This window comes from Colletotrichum chrysophilum (genome assembly GCF_026319265.1).
Source record: "Colletotrichum chrysophilum strain AFK26 chromosome Unknown scaffold_255, whole genome shotgun sequence".
Lineage (NCBI taxonomy): Eukaryota > Fungi > Ascomycota > Sordariomycetes > Glomerellales > Glomerellaceae > Colletotrichum > Colletotrichum chrysophilum.
Window position 1 is genome coordinate 27,960 of NW_026517542.1, and position 18,523 is coordinate 46,482.

The window sequence follows — 18,523 nt, forward strand, 5'->3', positions numbered from 1 at the left end:
ATTCTCTCTGTGAAGGGGCGAGCTTCAGAAGCGGCTCGCAGCGGACCCAGCTTTGAAAGGTGTCACTTCCATAGGTATTGACCCTGGTACGATGGGCACCGGGATGCTGCGGCGGAGTCATTGGCTCATTCGGAACTTCCCCAGATGGATCTTGATCGCAGCGGTTACGAAAACTCGGGAGTATTTTTGGCCTGGAAGTACTGGTCCGATGCGTACTGTTCATGTATCAGCGAGGGATATCATGGAAGCTGGTATGAATGACCAAGGAAATGTAGCCGGCGGGGCCTACTTGGATGGCACGCAGCCCGTGGAGGTTAGTGCCGAAGCGAGTGATTTGGAGAAGAGACAAATCTTATGGAGAGACAGCGTTGGGTACGTAAAGCTTCAGAAAGGGGAGACGGCTCTGGCGGATTGGAAGTAACAGTTATTGTTTGGTACGTTGCGTCAATGCATGAATCTAATTACAACGTGATTTTTTCCCCCGTGGCTATAGGTTGTCTGTCAAGAACTGAGTCGCAACAACTGTTTCCTCGTACGTCCGCATTGTGATATCTTCACGATGCATTCTTACAATTTCAACAAAGCAGCTTGTCGAGGCAGCTCTGTCAAAACCTCTCTATGAGACGACGCTCAATTTGAAAAGAAGGTAGCACGCAAATACTCTGCCCTTCTCAGCAATTCGTTCTCATGTTCAGCGCAACGACATGTTGGCCTTGGGTCTGTGGCTGGAGCAAACGCAATGAATTGAAAAGATATGCAGGACTTACACTTTTGTGATTCACTGGTGTACATACTTCTGATACGATGAGAAGTTATTCTATTAAAGATATGAATCTCTTTCTCCTGGAATACCTTCTGAATGCAGGTGAGACTCTGTGTCTGAGAAGTTCCATGAACCGGGTCATATACTTTCAGTGTTGCTGCAAGGTGCTGTGGACTAATCCTTTTGAGCATTGAATTGGGGAATATGTTGTTTTTTGTAAACGTCTGCACGTTATTTCGAAAAGCTATGCGTACCCTCATCTGCAAACTACTACATGTTTTCGACCTAACAAAGAAAAGCAGTTTCCATTTAGTTGACATTAGGCTCATCACTTGTATAGAGCAATCTTGACACCATGCTTGTTTGACGGCCCAATCCGCATAACCGGCTGGTATGGCTTTGAGTCCCTCGACTCCAGACGTCGATACTTCTGTGCGATGCGCACCAACATGTACGCACACTCGGTCTGCACCATCATCTGCGCCGGGCACCTACGCGGCCCACCTCCGTACGGGACGAAGCCCCAGGTTCCGCGACGACCAACCCACCGCTCGGGGCGATACTCATCAGCGTCGGTGCCCCAGTAGTCCGGGTCGCGGTACATGACGTTCTTGGAAACGGTTACAATGTCGCCTTTGCGGACGGCCAGCGGAGCCTGGCCGTCCTTGCCTCCCCCAATGGGGAGGACCGTGTCTGCTACACATGCACGAACTTGGGTCACGTTGTTTGGAATCAGGCGATGGGCTGGAAGGGAGCAACAATCTCAGTATTGCTCTGACACTTAAGTTTGAGGGGAAGCGAACTTACTCTCGTTCATGACGCCATTGAGATATACCATGTTTCTCAACGCGTCGAAAGTCAGTGGCTTGTCGCCGTGCTCAGCTACCTCTTGGCGCAGTTTTTCCCACGCCTCAGGGTGTCGAGCAAGATACCAGATGCAGTTGGCGATGAACATGGACGTGGTGTCATTCGTTGGCACGATAATGAGACAGACCTGGGAGCGCAGTCCCTCAAGGTCGTTTCTCATCTGCTGGGCCATGATCCAAAGAAGATCAGTACGTTCCGGGCCAAGGTCTTGGCCATTCTTGCGGGCCAGGTCCCGCTCGTCCAATTCCTTATATGTGGCGATAATGTGGGCGTTGACAATAGCGTGAATGTCGTTGATAGCCTCGAGCCACCAGCCCCAGTTGAAAGCCCACATAAAACGGTCTAGATTCCCGGTCAGCATGCTGCATTAATCCTGAGTAGCGTATTGGTGACTTCGACATGAGAAGGAAAACTCACGGGATTGGGCTCGCAAACGTGCGCCTCGCAGCGCAGTCACCATATCAGTCGCAAACTTGACCTTGGATGGATCAATCAGCGAGTCCATTGACTTGCCGAAGATGAAGTCGCTGTTGATATCCAAGAACCATCTCTGCAGCAACGGCTGCACATCAAAGGTCTCGCCGTCGACGGCCGGAAACAGGGCCATGAAAGAATCAGCAAAAGACTCGATACGGCCAGTGTCGTGGTACACATCGCGCTCGAAAAATGGCTGAATCAGTGCGCGACTGAACTGCCAATCCTCGCCGTCGGTTGTGTTGACACCCTTATCGGCGAAGGGCATAGTGAACTTGGAGTTGCGGCGGATGGGCTCGACGCCGAAGTCCTTGAATTTGGTCGAGTAGACGGCTTTGAGGATGTCCGGCTCGATAGTGTAAATCCAGCGCCCCGTGAAGAACTGGAGGGAGAAAGTCTTGGATTTCTTGTGGCCTTTGTGAAGAGCTTGGAGCCAGTCGAGATAGGTGTCTGTCTTCAGCGCTGTAATCTGGCCATATACGGTATCTAGACCTAGGAAAGGATCCCATTGCCAGAGGCGAGAAGCAGGTAAGCCGCCTTCATTGTCGGATTTGCTATTGATGAAAGGTCTGCTGAGGAGGACGGCAATGAGGCATGTTGATACGACAAGCAGGGGGACTCTGTAGTCATGTATGCTTTGGAGCCATTGCTGGCCTTGCGCCGTGTTGAAATCGTCGGTTACGTTAACGTTCATCTCAGCTGATACGTAAGGACGTTTTGGCAACCGGTAGCTTGTTCAACGACAGCAAAAGACTGAAAATGCAGGCCGGTCGATGAGTGATATAAAACACTGAAGAAGACGATTTGAAATTATTCAGGCTCCTCGATCAACTCACTTATTATTCCGAAAAGTAAATGTGACAGCATGTTTGGATTCAATTTTCGACTGATGCCGTCTTTAACCTTTCGTCTGATTGGCTTTCGACCGCTCTCCACTGCTGACGGGTTTTGACGTCTAGATGGACAAAATCCCGAAATACGTACATGGCGCATTTTAACCCGAATTCCCCGTCTTATTCCCCGGGGATCTGACAGGCGGCAAGCTGCGGTTTTCTGACATCGGCGCTTATGGTCAGAGAGGAGGGCTTATTCCGATTGATTGTCCAATTAGAGGACAGTCTTTGGTAGATTGTCCCGAAACAACGGCTGCTCAAGGGCTGTACACTTACACGGGAACAACATACTGTCGGGGCGAAGGAGCCTTACCTGCGACAATTATCCTGGCCAGGTTGCACCATTAGACGGGGAAACGATTGACGCATGTAATCCATTTCGCCGAGACTCTGCTCACAGCGCCATTGAGCGAATACTTATATTGACAAAATTGTTGAATAAGACACCCCCAAATTTAAGCCCTTTCCGCCGCTCATAATTACAAAATTATCAGATTATAACGCTTTTTGCTCGATACTAGAAACAATCATTCTTCAATTTGACCCAGAAGCCTCAAAATCCAACACAGACATCATTCACCATGCCTTCTGCCACAACCCAGCTCCCTTCCGCATCTCTTGCAAACCAGGCAGACAAGCTTGAAGAGCTCGCTGTCAAGTTGACATCCGCGGCGAAGACCATGCGCGCGGGTAATGAACCTTCCCAGAAGGAGCACGACACACTTGTCTCTACGATCCGCAATGTCGGCAATGCGGTACACACACCATTAGATGACGTATATGACACCAGCATGGCGTGGTGTAAGGCTGCTGCCATCCGCCTCCTGGTAAACTGGAAGGTCTTCGAAAACATACCCGAATCAGGATTTATCCGCTATCAAGATCTCGCCGAGAAGGTTGGCGGAGATGCGGTTCTCATCAGTAAGCAGCTCGACTAGTCCGCCCATCAGCAACAGAACATTCGACTCACATCTTGAATTAGGGCGCGTATGCTGGGTCTTGGTTGCGACTGGTTTCCTTGAGCAAAGGGGCCACGACCAAATCGGCCACACCTCACACACGCGCATTTTTGCCAATTCCACCACATCGAACGCAAACGCCTCATTGTGGATGGTGATATGCGACGAATGGATGCACCCTCTCCTCGCGATGCCCGACTACTACGAGAAATTCGGTATCAAGGAGCCCACGGGCCGGCTGCACTCTATCAAAGCATTTGGTGAAGGCCAGCCCGAGCTCACGGTCGCTCAGATCATGAGCCTGCATCCTAAGCGGGTCGCCCACATTCATCTTTCTATGCCTCTCATGGACGGCGCATATCCCCAGACCGGGTTCTACGATTTCTCGTGGATTGCTGATCGGGCCGCCAAAGAACCCCACAGCCGGAAAGTAATTGTGGATGTTGGCGGTGGCAAGGGCTGGACGCTGCAAAGAATTGTCAACGAGAACGAGGGTATTCCCATGGAGCGATGCGTGTTGCAGGATTTGCCTGGTGTGATCTCGTTCGTCGAAAAACACGGAGACGAGAATATCAAAAGGGCAACTCTGATGCCGATTGATTTCCACAAGGAACAGCCGGTTCAAGGTGAGTTTATAAATGCAACCTATTCGACCGAGACGACGATTGTTTTCTGACTGAAGTTAAGGTGCCTTGGTCTACTCGGTCCGTCGCTGCTTGCGTGACTTTGGAGACGACGAGGCTGTCGACATTCTCAAGCGCGTCGTCGACGCCATGGCCCCAGACAGCAAATTACTGATCGCCGATACCGTGGCGACAAACCCTCCTTCTTTCCTCGTGGCAGCAATTGACTTCTTCCTATCAACTATGGGTGGCAAGGAGAGGACGGAGGAGGAATTCTGCAACATCGCTGTACGAGCTGGATTGAAGGTTACGGGCGTGCACTACTCTGACATTTCGGAGTTTGCCATGATAGAGTGTGAGAAAGCGTAAATCATGTAGATGGAAGAGTTCTCGTCGATGTTTGCTCTGCGCAGAATGTCTAAATGTCAAGTTGGAACCTAATTATTGATCGCATGCCCCATCATGGTGATGGTCTCGTGGTTATGAGACTGAAACTACAACGCCCTATTTCCTTCGCAAAGTCTTGTTGATTGGGAACATGATGGTCAGTACTTATGTTTATAAGTGTGTTTTGCGGATCAAGCTTGGAGACGGTAGACGGGTCAGCGAGCAGAACCTGTGTCGGTACACACATGTGTTGGTCGCTTGACCATTTCCGTGTGGAAACGATGACCTTCCCATTCGCAAATGCACATAATTAGCCACCAGAAAAAGAGCACATGGGCCCAAACACTGACTCCAAACTTGGCAGACGAATTTCTGAATGATGAGGGCTGAATTCTAATCATTGAAACCGTTTGACTGTTGTCAATCATGATCTCTGCATACAAGCCCAACTTTAAAACACGAAATCCCCAGATTTCATATCGTCATTGAAGACCCAATCCTCCATCCCTTGCCACAACTCCATAGGTTCTGGCAGCTGTCCCAGTATGTCATCAATAGTCTCCGCGCCAGCGGCATCCATCCCTACTTCTTCCGCCATGCGTTCCAGAATTGGCAGACACTTCTCCTCCACACCCTTCACAGCTTTGATCAACTCGCCAGCAACCTCATCCTTCTTCATCAATCCCATCATGCTCCTTATCTGTGCTGCTACCAGATTCATAAGCAAGTATCCCTTCACGTTTGTCTCTCCGGCCTCGATGACCCGCAAACACCACATGCGCGCCTCTTCCATCACAGACATGAGGTCCGGCCGCAGAGGCGTGGGACCAAGAAGGCTGTACTCTTCCTCTTCCTGAAGCTGGGAGCGCAAATCGAGGGCGATCAAGAGCGCGGCGTGAAAAGTGGCAGTCTGATAGAATCCGGAGCTGCACGACGCCAAGCGAGGCAGGTCTGACTCGGTCTCGCCAACGCCCGGGTTTAATTGGAGACCATTGGAGGCGATAGCCGGGGGCGGGCACGCAGCACGCCAGATACGGAGTGAAGACTCGACCACGGCCTTTTGTGAGTATGTGTATGCCGTACCATGTGCAGGACCGAAGTATGGCGCGTGCAGGGATATGAGGTAACGCTGCATGTGGAAGTCGACAAGCTGGACCTCAGACTTTGCATTTTGAGCTTGTGAAGAGGAGCTGCTGAAGGCTGTGCGCAAGATTCGACTCAATCCCTTGAACGCTTCTCGCAGTTCAGTGTCGATACGTAGGGTATCCTCATACGTTCCTGGTGACACACGGAGACCGTTAAGAAAGTTCACTACTGCGAGACGTTGCGGGAAGGTCTGGCGCAGGGCGATCGCAACCGAAACCTGCGTAAATGTACTCGGCGGCCTAGGAGTTGGCCCATCGGCTTCTAGCTGCTCTTCGTCAAAGTTACCAGGGGGCGCGGTGTCAAAGTCGGACATGGATATGAGCGGCGCTCCGCCGGAGCTTAGACTAGCTTGGAGATCCACCTCCAGCACAGTGTTCCAGAGACGCCGCCGCATCTCGGCCTCGTAAGCGGAACGGCCAGGGAGGTGGTTGGGGTCGCGATGCAATCCCATGTGCATCGCCTTGCGCAGGATGGTGCCAGAGAGAACCCATGTAGAGTCACCCGCAACACCAACACGTTCCTGGGCGAAAAGGAGTAGGAGGTTGGTTTGTAAGAATTGGATGTTCAAGCGAACCTTGAAATTAGGCTCGGCCAACCAGACTTGGGCCTCATATACCCACAGAATCGCCGACGTTCGAAGTGAAAATTCGTCATCGTATGTGACGGCGCCAATGGCAAGGACCAGTTTCAACTGTACGAGAAAGCCGGGGTCGGGGACTGTGTCATTGACCCAGAGCGCTTCATATTGCCGCCGGAAGGTGGGCAGATGAAGAATGCGGTATATGGACTCAGTTGTGCGGAGATAATTGTCGAGCAGAGTGTCGGCAACCTCTTTGCTAGGGAGTTTCGAGTTCGGCGGCGGCGGCCACGCTGGTGTTCGTCGGGCTTTGACGTACCGAGCCAAGGACTTGCATCTTCCTATACCAGCCCAATTCGTATCGGGCGTGCCTTCATACTGTCCGAGAGTGCTGAAGATGTCACGAATCTGCGTCAACGGTCAGTATATGCCATGGGTGACTGACACACAGCCACGTGGGATTTGATGAGGTCTTGCCAAATGTGCAGTGCTAACTGCCCAGTGACTTTGTCCAAGCAAGCGCGTCTTGAAACTAAGGCCATTCGCTATCAGGGGTTGATCTTGGCCCAGGATTGTGTCTCTGGTCGAATGAATATGAAATGTGCCTCCAAGTTGTGAGCTGATGATCTCCACATCCGCATCCATCGCAGACGCGCGGACTGTAGCAGGTGCCGGAGACAATGATACAGCTGGGGACGATAAAGTGACTGGAGAACGACGAGGAATGGACTGAGATTGGTCTGATAGTTGACTCTCCAGCTGCTGCATTCTGAGTTGCAGCCTGAGCGCTTCCGTGCCATGACAGGATTGGCCACTGGCACTGGCTGGTTTCGACGGCTGTGTCCAGCTATTGGCGGCTAATGAGCCTGACATTGACGGAAAGCCGGTCGATGTCTGCCTGGATATACCGCTGCTCGACGGTGTCAAATACTGAGATTGCGGCTGCGCCGCTTGATCTGGTGCATGCTGCGTCTTGTCGCTCGAAGACACTGAAGGTGGTACCTGAGACTGGTTGGGGGCGTCATTCTCGTACGCACATCCGCTGGCCCCAGTCTTGGACCGCAGACAATTAGAACACGGCCTAGCACGATTGCATCGGATCTTGCGCTTATGGCAGAGGGTACATGATGTAGCTGGCCGACGGCTTCGGCGCCGTGCCTGGCCGTCAGGTGTGGGACCTTGCATGTCTCGTTGCACTGCAGCGGGATTCGTTAGTCAATAGCAAGACCGGGGAAAAAATAACGATCCTTGGCGTGAAGTCTGCAGTTGCCTCAAAGTTGACTCACGTTACCTGTGTTGTGTTCAAATTGCTTAGGTGGCCGCGAGTTCGTAAATATGTCCGTCAACTGTTGATGAAATAGAAACCAGAATTATCTGAAGATGAATTTGGTACTAAAAACAGTCGAAGTAGTTGTTCGAATTTGTTAGTGATACCCTTATGAGACGAAAACTTCTCGAATGGACGGATCTGACAAACGCGAGGGGGAAAGTGGACCTAAAAAGCCGACCGATGTCGAGGTTGTGAGGCAACCTTAAGGGAGAATTTCGAAAACAAGGACAAGATTGCCATCTGATGACGCTTGGCGCGCGGTGGACACGGGAATATGTTGGACTGACCCCATTTCCGAAGGAACTTCACCAATCAGGCAAATTACCGTGATCCACCGATCTTCGCGGCAGAGGGACATCTTCGGCTTAGCCGACTTTTGAGCGAATTTCCCGACTCCGATCCCGAGTCCGGACGCCGAGTCCGAGTCCGTCCACGGGGTGTTTACAAGACGGGGCCGCCGTCTGCGGTTTTATATATTCGGTCTTCCTCCGTGCCCTTAAGGTCGATCGAAAAGCCATTACATCGGTATCACGCATCAAATAACAAACGATAAAACTCCGACATCAAGAAAAACAAAAACAACACGGCAACGGCCACAAAGTTACGAAGCTGGAAATCGACTTTCTTCCATCTTACGCCTGGCAAAATCCGATAATGTCGCTCGAGAAGACTTCAAGAGCGGGCTCGCCCAGCGAGCTCGACGGCCACGCAGGTCCACACTCTTCTACCGGCGAGCACGACGGTGCTCACTCCACCAACTCTCTCAATCACGACAACGAGAAAGCCACAAATGACCCAAACGCAGCTCCCGATGGTGGTTTCCGCGCTTGGATGGTTGCAGCTGGCTCTGCGACAATCTTTTTCTGCACTCTTGGTCTTTCCAACTCATTCGGCATCTTCCAAGAATACTACATGACGCATCAGTTGCAGGGCCAGTCCGCTTCCAACATCTCTTGGATCGGTTCCACGCAGTCTTTCCTCCAGTTCTTCACCGGCATGCTCGCGGGGCCCTTGTTCGATCGCCATGGCGCTTTGGTAAGGATATTTCCCTCCTCGTATGCTGTGGAAACCTCAATCTGAATTGATACTAACACCATCTACCAGATCATGTACCCCGCCGCCGTCCTCTATGTCTTCGCTCTTATGATGCTTTCCCTCTGTTCCAAGTACTGGCATTTCATGCTGGTCCAAGGCATTCTCATGGGACTCGTCCAAGGCTTCCTCCAAATCCCCGCCTTCGCCGCCGTCGCCCAGTATTTCGATAAGAAGCGGGCTGCTGCGCTTGGTCTTGCGGTTGCTGGCTCGTCTGTCGGCGGCGTCGTCATGCCCATCATCTTGTCAAAGTTGCTCAACAGCTCGCCCATCAGCTTCGGCTGGTCTGTGCGCATCGTCGGCTTCATTGTCCTCTTCTTTATGACCTTTGCCGTCATCTCCGTCAAGCCTCGCGTGCCGCCCCGAAAGACGAAGCTCTTCTTACTCGACCCCTGGAAGCAGACCCGTTTCCTTATGTTCACCGTCGCGCTTTTCATCATCTTCGTGGGTATGTTCACACCCAACTTCTACCTCCCTACCTACGCCGTCTCCAAGGGTATGGGCGCCGCACTCGCCGGTTATCTCATCGCTATCATCAATGCTACCTCGACTTTCGGCCGTATTGTTCCGGGTATCTTGGCAGACAAGTATGGCAACCTGAACACCTTCTCCATTGGCTCTATCGCCACCGGTGTCATTGTTTTCTGCATGACATCTGCCACTGATAATGCCGGCATCATTGTGTACGCCGTTTTCTTCGGCCTGGGCTCGGGAACTATCATGTCTGGCGCTGCTGCATCGCTGTCCCGGTGTGCTCCCGATCCTAGCGAGGTGGGAACGTACATGGGTATGGGTATGGCTGTGGCGGGTGTCGGTGCCCTGATCGGACCTCCTATCAATGGTGCAATCGTCGGAGCTACAGGCAACTTCTTTGCGGTCTCTATGTTCAGCGGTGCGATTACCGTTGCTGGCGGTCTTTTCGCCTTCACCATCAAGACTACGGACAAGGCTGGTCTCTGGGGCAAGGCCTAATTTAACAATCTCGGAGGTGCAAGCATCGGTACAGAGTCAGCGGGAGATATGAAGCATCAAAATTGGCGGGAAATCAAAGACACGAAGGAAATAATAATACCTCAAAACGAAGGAGACTATGGTGTTGAAACTTTGCAAACGGCTGGGCCTCATGCGTGGCGCATCTATTGTATTAAAGAACACGGAGCAGCATTCACTCCAGCAGAAACCCCATTTCATAGATCAAGATTCCTATTTTCACCATCTTTGAGGCGATGTTGGTTTTGTTGGTCATTCAACGATCAACTAATTGGGAACTTGGCGGGATAACATCAGAAGACAAAATTTCTGTTCATTTATATATAAGTGCGAGACAAAATTCAGGCTTCTGTAAATGAACTTCAAAGACCTCAGCGATCTTCCAGTTAGATGTAATGATGTTTGTATCATTGTTCAGTTTTATCTTTCTTCCCTTCTAACTCTTTCTTCGCAGTTTGCCGCCTGGAGGCGCACCTTATTAACTGCCGTATAACTCTCACGGGGAAATATTCGAGGGCTGCTCACAGAGAAACCTCTATAGCTACCTATAGGGGTATATGAAGAGAGCGCGAATCGCCAGTTTTACTTACCGGGTCCATATTGCCACATCTCAAGATTCTTGAACTTTGAGGAGTGAGGCTGAAATCACCTGCCCACATCGCCGTTGAGCCTAAAGCTTATCGCAAAAGTTTCACTCATTTTTAAATATTATTGTCACTTATTTATTGCGCTGGTAAACATTGGGTTCTTGCCTTGAAGTTTGGTAGTTATTTCCGTAGCTTAGTAAACTTCCTTGGCGAAATCATCGCCAATCTGTCAAAATTGTGTCCCCATCTTGCATTTCCGCCCGCATGCATGCATCTTGCCAAGAACGTTCGTATCTCTCCGCATCAGCCATGGCATCTTTCTCAGACACAGCCAAGGCGCATAGATGAACGCCGTTGACGTCGTCGCCAACTGCGCGAACCACGTCCCGGGCGACCGACCCATCGGCGACATGCATCGGCCAAACGAATGACGCGATCGCTGATAGAAGCCATATGATATTCGAAATCACTGCAAACAATAGCCAGTTCTCTACTCTACCGCTTTCTGAATAGCCAATTTCGGAAATCACCTCTGCTACAGAAATATCGCACAATGCTGGATCAGCAGCTAAGCGACTTTTAAGTTGGGCCCTGGGAGAGTGATTGTCAGTCTCAGCTTAACGTTTTTGGTTGCAACAGTCAACTTACGGCCAGATTCTAGACTCGTACAACTTGGAAGCAGAGTCTTTTTCTTCATCGAGAAGATTTGCGCTGAAGAGAGATTGTGTCAGTGCCGACGCATGCGCACATCATGAATATACTACAGACCTGTCTGGCTTGCTCCTTACTGCTATAATCCTGCCGCGGTTCTTGTCCATGCTTTGCAACAATAAGAGGCACAGAAGGAAGTTAGCTGACTGGTTCTGGTCGCTGGTCAATACCAAAGCTTGAATCGGCGGCATGAATCCGGCTGCCACCCGTTTGTTGATGTCGCTTGCCACTCTTCGAACGGATGCGACGCTGGATTGATCCAGACGCATCGTCTCGTAAGAGTGTTGTGGTCTTGCATTCTCTAGAAGCGTCTTCTTGACATCAGCAATGTCCCCAGCTAAATAGATGCCATGTTGTAGTTGTGCAAGGCCTCGTTGCGAGAGAAATCGACGAAGAATTGAGGTGCCGATCTTGGTATCGGCGGCCGTAATCAACGTCGATGTCTTGATGGAGCCGATTCGATGCATACGTTCAATGTACCAATCCTATTCCAATAAGTGAGCACTTATACACATGCGAGAGATTCTCTTCTTCAGGCTCACCCTTTCCGCACCAACGCCGAGCAGCTCTACTCCGAGCTTCTTGGCCATGTTGCCTTCAGGAACTCGTGTCGCAATTACCATGGCCTCATCATCCGGTAAAACTCTATTCAGAAGAATTCGTCGTGGTAATAGCGGATCCAACACTGACGGTCGTGCAAGTCCAACCAAATCACAGCATCCACCTTTGAGAGCTGCCTCCATTCCCTTGCGTGAGCGGAAGCCGCCTGTAAGGAGAAGAGGCACGGTAGTGAGGGCCTTGCGAATGGCAGTCGAAAAGTCGAGGAAGAATGCCTCTCTCGCGAGAGTGCTAGCCTTGGCGCCCGTGTTTGTGGCGTCTCCAACGCCGGTGCTGAAGGTCGGGTTCTCGAAGCTGCCTCCGCTCACCTCTAGGAAGTCAAGCCCACCGGTTTCGGTGATCAGTCTCAGCTGGTCAATACACTCCGCCAACGCGCCCTTGCTGCCAACGTCCACTGAGTTGATCTTCAGACCAACGCAGAATGTTGCTGGCACAACTTGGCGGATTGCCTGAATAATATCCACTACGATCTTAGCACGCGCAGCAGCACTGCCGCCGTACTCGTCGGTGCGCAAGTTGGTAACCGGAGAGAGGAACTGGGTGAGTAGATACCCGTGGGCGCCATGCAGTTCTACACCGGCAAACCCTGCATCAGCCACGATGCGGGCTGCCCCTGCAAATCTGTTGATCACGTCTCGAATCTCTTCGGCCGTCATCTCACGGGGCGTGCCAAACACGAGCTTATTGAGCAAATTTGGACCAAATGAGTCGCCGAGGTTCATCGGAACAGCGCTCGGAGCAATGGTTCGGCGCTTATGGAATGCGATTTGCCGGCCTGGGTGGCATAGCTGAACAATGGCTTTGGTGTTATTGCGCGAACTTGCGTGCGCCCATGCAGTGTACGCTGCGAGGGTCGTGTGAGAAGGAAGTGTGCTGTCGATAGCAAAGTCGTTGGGTCCACCAAGATGTGCTGGGTCAATCTGGACATTTCCTGTACAGAAGGTCAGCGAGCTCGAGCGAATGATGGTCTCGATGACGCGAAGAGACCGAGAGGTGGTCGAACCTGTGATGACGAGGCCCCAGCCTCCATTTGCCCATTCTCCATACACGTCCAGACACTCTCTGCCTGCGGGTAGATTCCTTGTATCCTTGCGACCCAGTCCTTCTGCCATGGCAGCCTTGACAAGCCGATTGGAAATGGTTAGCCCGCAAGCCAAGGTGAGAGGCTTTTCCAGAAAGTAGTCCATGCCGAATCTACCCGTTCCCTAATGTACTGACGTGATGTTGTTTTCGATATGTGGGAAATCGATTTCTGTTATGGCCAGTCTGATGGGAACTAATGTTGATGAGCTAGGTGTGCAAGATGAATTGCGTCAAACTGTTTAGGTTCTTCCCAAAGGATGATAATTATGAAGCAATTCGGGCACATGTCTAAATCGACTTCGCCCAAGGAGGGACGGTGGCCAGAATTTCCGGTTCAAACCAGATGCGATTCAGCACCCAGGAAAGCCGGCGCAAAGTAAGCCAGTTCACGCCGAGGCAGCCACAGACGCCGTCCACGCATCCCGGGTATTCACTCGGAAAATTAAAGTGGATCCCCGGATCCGACTCCGACATGGATATGAGGTGAGCCGTTTCCGCCACTGATGGCCAGCCCGGGAAATCACTAAGCGTTTTCACCACCTGCGCTAAACTGTCAGCTTACTTTTCGCCAATCATGCCCAAACGACTTGGCCCATTTTCTAAATCTAGGAGGCTCTTATCCCGCAATCCTTGTTATGCGGCTCGGAAGCTAGGCAGCGCGCAGAATACTCCGTCAGGTTGCAGCGCCACCTACGAATATCCCGAGCTCTGCCGCCCTACAAGCCGCTGTCGAATGAAGCCCTGTCAGCCTTTACTCCGCCGCGCAGTAAGACGAGATGCATTGTGGCAGATGTATACTCCGTGCAGGAGCTCCGAATCGTCCGACCCGAGTTCATCTCTCCGGCACGCGATTCTCATCTCGCTCAGCTCAATATGACAAATGATCAAGTTGTCCTCACCTAGAAGGAAGACCCTAATCTTGACATATCTTGGTATATATCACTGACCGATGCAACAACGTAGACTCTTGGATAAACCATCATCACGCCTACTCTACCTCCAATACCGTCCACCACGTCTTCCTTCCGATTACCCAATTATCATATTGCCAGCTCAAAGTGATTGCAAATTTTGCATTGCACGCAGCCATGGTGTCCTTCATTGCTTCCGCGCTACCCAGCACCAGCGAAATTCTGCTTTCATCAGCCGGAATAGCGATTCTTGCCATAGCCGTTACCCTTTACAAGTTCGTCTTCGCGACAAGCGTTTACGATGGCCTTGGATTGCCATTAGCTGGCGAACCGGAGGGTGCCAAGAGCTTCAGCCTCAAGTCTCGCCTCAGATATTATTATGACTGCGCTGCACTATACACCGACGCCTATTACCGTGTAAGTCTGTCGATGACGGCGCATCGAGATAACTTATTCTGAACACCCTCTGACGCCCTTTCTAGTTTGGCAAAGAAGGGAAAGCCGCCCTAGTCCCGGGTTACGGAGGTCGAGCCGACTTGATTCTGCCCGAAAGCTCGACTGAATGGTGCACTGCGCAGCCTGACAGCGCGCTCAGCGTCTCGCAGGCATTCCTGGAAGCCAACTTGTCTTCATACAGTCTCGGTCACTCTCGCTACTGGGGCGACCCCTGGCAATTCCAACTTGTCAAGACTCAGCTGAACAACATGATGCAAAGTCTCATTCCCGCCGTCGACGACGAGCTCGACTACATCGTCCCCAAGACTCTTGGTATTAATACTGAGTGGAAGGAGATCGACCTCGACGAGACCGTGCGCACCATCGTCGCAGCTTGCTCTAGTCGCTTCACCGTCGGCCTCCCACTTTGCCGCAACGAGGATTACCTGCGCCGAACCCTTGCCATTATCGACGGCGTCATGATCACTGCCATTGTCGGAAACTGCCTTCCCAAGATCCTCCTCCCCGTCGTCGCCAGGCTTGCCAGCATCCACACCTGGCACAACCTCAGCAAAATTGCCCAGCACATCACACCCGACTATCACACTCGCCTCGCAGCCCTTGAGAAAGACCCGGACGACCAGCCTCAGGACCAGCTTCAGGTCATGTTGCGCTTCGCGCAGAAGAAGCGACCTCAGGAGATCAACGACATCAAGGTCATCGCCACTCGTCTTGCAGCGTCTAATTTCGTGAGCATGCATCAGACCGCAGGCACCTGTGTTCAGATGCTTCTCAACATCGTCGACAGCGACAAAGAGTTCGACACCATCAACAAGCTCCGCGACGAGGCTAAGACTGCGCTTGCAAGTGGCCCTGGCGGCTGGGAGAAGAGCAAGTTCCTCAAGATGAACGGCCACGATAGCATCGCACGCGAGTCTATGCGCGTGACCTTCCCCTTCGGCAACCGTGGTCTGTTGAGAAAGGTCATGAAGGACGGTATCGTCACTGATACCGGCATTCCCTTGAAGAAGGGCACCATTGTTGCTTTCCTCGCGTCCCAAGCCCAACGTGACCCCGCCAAGTTTGAGAACCCAGAAACATTCGACCCCTGGCGGTTCTCGAACATGCTAGAGAAGCAGGAACAAGAGAAGAAGGCTGCAGGCAAAGCGACAGATGGTGACGATGATAAGTCTTCCAAGCAGGGCGCTTATCACACCAATGCATTTGTGTCTACGTCTCCTGACTATTTGCCCTTCGGCCACGGTCGCCATGCCTGCCCTGGGCGCTTCTTGGTCGATTTCGAGCTGAAGATGATCGTGGCTCACATCCTGAAGCACTACGATTTGGAGTTCCCGGCTGAGTATGAAGGCCGCCGCCCCATGAACAGACAGGTGGCTGAGCTGCAAGCTCCGCCCAAGAACGTTAAGATGAGAGTTAGAAGACGTGCCGAGAGCTCTTAAAGCTTGAGTGGAAGTAACGAAGGGCCAGAACGTACTCGTTTCTGCGCAGTCCTTGTTCAAAGCTACGCTAATCTGACATGAGCCTGGTTGTCACGAAGCTGTAAAATAACCCCCAAATGACCACAAGCGTCAGAGAATGTTATTTCAGATCTACAAGAGTGCTTGCCTGACGTTTGAAGTGTGACTACCCCACACCAGAAGGAAGGCCTATGTCGGATGACTTAATTTTACACTTAGACTCAAGCACTATTTCGTGAAGACCAAAGTTTCTCAAAGAACAAAGTTTCTCAGAGTTTGCGTGAGAAGTCTCTGCTGAATTAAAGTTAAAAGAAGATAAGACTAAAATCGCTATAAATTAGTGAAATGTGACGCCCCTTTAGAACGCAAGTGATCTCTTATGAGGATGTATCTGTAATAATAGGAGACGTAGTCTTCTGAGAGCTCGTAGTGATTAATATTAATAAAGATGTGCTTTTTAGAAGAAACGTTATACTTAACTACCTATATAACCCTTAATCTACTACCTTGAGACCTTATCTTAATTAAGTAAACATAATTAACTATAAAAGACCTTCTAAATATATTAGCTAAAACTTTCATAAAATAGGGGAAACAACTTTTAAATATATTAGTTAAAATCTCTATAAAGTAAGAAAAACAACCTTTAAATTTATTAATTCTCTCTATTCTAAGTAACTTATATATATAGTAAGTCTTTAGTATAAACTGATTGATTAATATATATTATATATAGTATTATTATTAATAATAAGTAGTATGAAATAGAAATTAATTAAAACTAAAACTATTAATTAGAAACTTAAATTTAAATTTAAATTTAAATTAAAACTTAAAGAAATAACTATTTTAATATAAATAATTAGGCTATTTTATATGAAAGACCAACTTTTTAATTTAGAGATTATTAAGGATATAAAAAACTCAATATAAAGTTTAAAATAAACTAAAACTTTTCTTTCCCTTGTTTTCTTTATATTTTAAAAGCTTTTTATATAATATTATAAAAAGAGAAACTTAATGAAAGTTATTATTATATCTTTATTTCTGATTTTTATTTTGAAGTTATAATATTATACTTATACGTATATTAGCTTAATATAATAAATAACTTAATATTTATTACTTATTAACTAAAATATAAATAAGAGAAAAATAAAAAGAAAAAGTACACAAACCATTATAAACTAATATATTAAAACTACTTATAAGAAATTATAAAACCTATTTAGTTTATTTATTTTAAATCCCCCTCTTCTCTCTTTGAATATAACTTTTTTTTAGCTTTAAAGAAACATAATAAAATAGTTAAGTTTTATATTTAGTAAAACTATATTTATTACTTTATTTCTTAAATCTTTATAGTTTTAATATTATATGTATATTGTAATTTTATTATTTAGTTTTATAAAATTGTTGATAATTTATCATAATAGCTTTATAGAGAAAAATACTTACTTTTTTATATTTTCATATTTATTAATATCTTCAATTTATTAATTGCTTATTAAAATACTATTCTATGTAATCTTTATAATAGTGGTTAATCTTTATATTATTAGAAATATTAATTTTAACTATATAAAAAACTAAAAGATATATTATAACTATATTAACACTATTTATATAGGTTTTATTTATATTTTAAGTAATAATAGTTATAGTTAATAAATAAGATATCTTTAAAATACTTAATAATAAGCTTATTAAGTATTTTATTAGGTTCTTTTGAAGTTTTATTAAAATAATTAGCATAATAATAACATAAATAAGCTTTATACTTATAGTTATATTTATAGAATTTATAAAAACCTTAAATATAAATAATATTATATTTAAACGTTTTATAATAGCTATTAAAACTATTAAAGATTATAATAATATTAATATTTTACTAAAAGGTTCTAAGAACTTCTTTATATCTGTTCTGTAAGAATTTATTATAGCTTTAATTTTAGAATATACTTTTTTAAAACTCTTTATTAATTTTTATACCTCTAGCTATTATAATAAATAATCGTATAATATAGCTATTATTATATACGTTATTAAATGTTAAGATAAAAGTTTAATAAATATCTTGAATAATATAAAAAAGTACTTAATAACTTAATATAAAAAGTATTATTATAAAGGTTTTATTTATAATAATATAATAAATATTATTCTTATTGAGCTTATTCTTAAAGGTTTCTAAAGTTATTAACTTAATATTATAATAAGAAATAAGATTGATATAAATAAACTTAATTAAGCTATTCAATTTCTATTAAGTAGCTATCATAATAAGCTAGAAGTAATTATTAAGTTTAAAGTAAAGAATTATTATTATAGTTATTTTGGACAAGGTTTTAGCTATTTATTAATATTATTTAAATAAGAAAGAGTATTAAAGATCTATAAAAAGCTATACTTATTATTAAAGATTCAAAACAAAGAATATTAATATTAACTTAAAGTAAGTTAGTTATTAATAAAAATGAAACAATATAAAAATATAAAAATATAAAAATATAAAAATATAAAAATATAAAAATATAAAAATATAAAAATATAAAAATATAAAAATATAAAAATATAAAAGTATAAAAATATAAAA

General features: G+C 47.2%; 7 protein-coding genes across 7 annotated transcripts; 4 read left to right on the forward strand and 3 right to left on the reverse strand.

Moving 5' to 3' along the window:
* Nucleotides 1–1,091: 1,091 nt before the first annotated feature.
* Nucleotides 1,092–2,798, reverse strand: COL26b_013771 (uncharacterized protein; the record flags this gene model as incomplete). The annotated part of the gene is made up of 3 exons (XM_053186360.1): nucleotides 1,092–1,456; nucleotides 1,571–1,972; nucleotides 2,048–2,798. 3 exons carry the CDS (start codon nucleotides 2,796–2,798, stop codon nucleotides 1,092–1,094), a joined length of 1,518 nt encoding a protein of 505 aa, XP_053029694.1.
* Nucleotides 2,799–3,578: 780 nt separating this feature from the next.
* Nucleotides 3,579–3,979, forward strand: COL26b_013772 (uncharacterized protein; the record flags this gene model as incomplete). The annotated part of the gene is made up of 2 exons (XM_053186361.1): nucleotides 3,579–3,918; nucleotides 3,954–3,979. 2 exons carry the CDS (start codon nucleotides 3,579–3,581, stop codon nucleotides 3,977–3,979), a joined length of 366 nt encoding a protein of 121 aa, XP_053029695.1.
* A 167-nt stretch (nucleotides 3,980–4,146) lies between these two features.
* Nucleotides 4,147–4,948, forward strand: COL26b_013773 (uncharacterized protein; the record flags this gene model as incomplete). The annotated part of the gene is made up of 2 exons (XM_053186362.1): nucleotides 4,147–4,582; nucleotides 4,644–4,948. The coding sequence occupies 2 exons, from the start codon at nucleotides 4,147–4,149 to the stop codon at nucleotides 4,946–4,948; spliced, it is 741 nt and encodes a 246-aa protein (XP_053029696.1).
* Nucleotides 4,949–5,417: 469 nt separating this feature from the next.
* On the reverse strand, nucleotides 5,418–7,334 carry COL26b_013774 (uncharacterized protein; the record flags this gene model as incomplete). The annotated part of the gene is made up of 2 exons (XM_053186363.1): nucleotides 5,418–7,097; nucleotides 7,185–7,334. The coding sequence occupies 2 exons, from the start codon at nucleotides 7,332–7,334 to the stop codon at nucleotides 5,418–5,420; spliced, it is 1,830 nt and encodes a 609-aa protein (XP_053029697.1).
* A 1,339-nt stretch (nucleotides 7,335–8,673) lies between these two features.
* On the forward strand, nucleotides 8,674–10,083 carry COL26b_013775 (uncharacterized protein; the record flags this gene model as incomplete). Its single annotated transcript, XM_053186364.1, has 2 exons — nucleotides 8,674–9,054; nucleotides 9,124–10,083. 2 exons carry the CDS (start codon nucleotides 8,674–8,676, stop codon nucleotides 10,081–10,083), a joined length of 1,341 nt encoding a protein of 446 aa, XP_053029698.1.
* Nucleotides 10,084–11,332: 1,249 nt separating this feature from the next.
* On the reverse strand, nucleotides 11,333–13,204 carry COL26b_013776 (uncharacterized protein; the record flags this gene model as incomplete). The annotated part of the gene is made up of 4 exons (XM_053186365.1): nucleotides 11,333–11,399; nucleotides 11,457–11,884; nucleotides 11,942–12,948; nucleotides 13,021–13,204. 4 exons carry the CDS (start codon nucleotides 13,202–13,204, stop codon nucleotides 11,333–11,335), a joined length of 1,686 nt encoding a protein of 561 aa, XP_053029699.1.
* Nucleotides 13,205–14,188: 984 nt separating this feature from the next.
* COL26b_013777 (uncharacterized protein) lies at nucleotides 14,189–15,906 on the forward strand (the record flags this gene model as incomplete). The annotated part of the gene is made up of 2 exons (XM_053186366.1): nucleotides 14,189–14,428; nucleotides 14,494–15,906. 2 exons carry the CDS (start codon nucleotides 14,189–14,191, stop codon nucleotides 15,904–15,906), a joined length of 1,653 nt encoding a protein of 550 aa, XP_053029700.1.
* Between the last annotated feature and the right edge of the window lie 2,617 nt (nucleotides 15,907–18,523).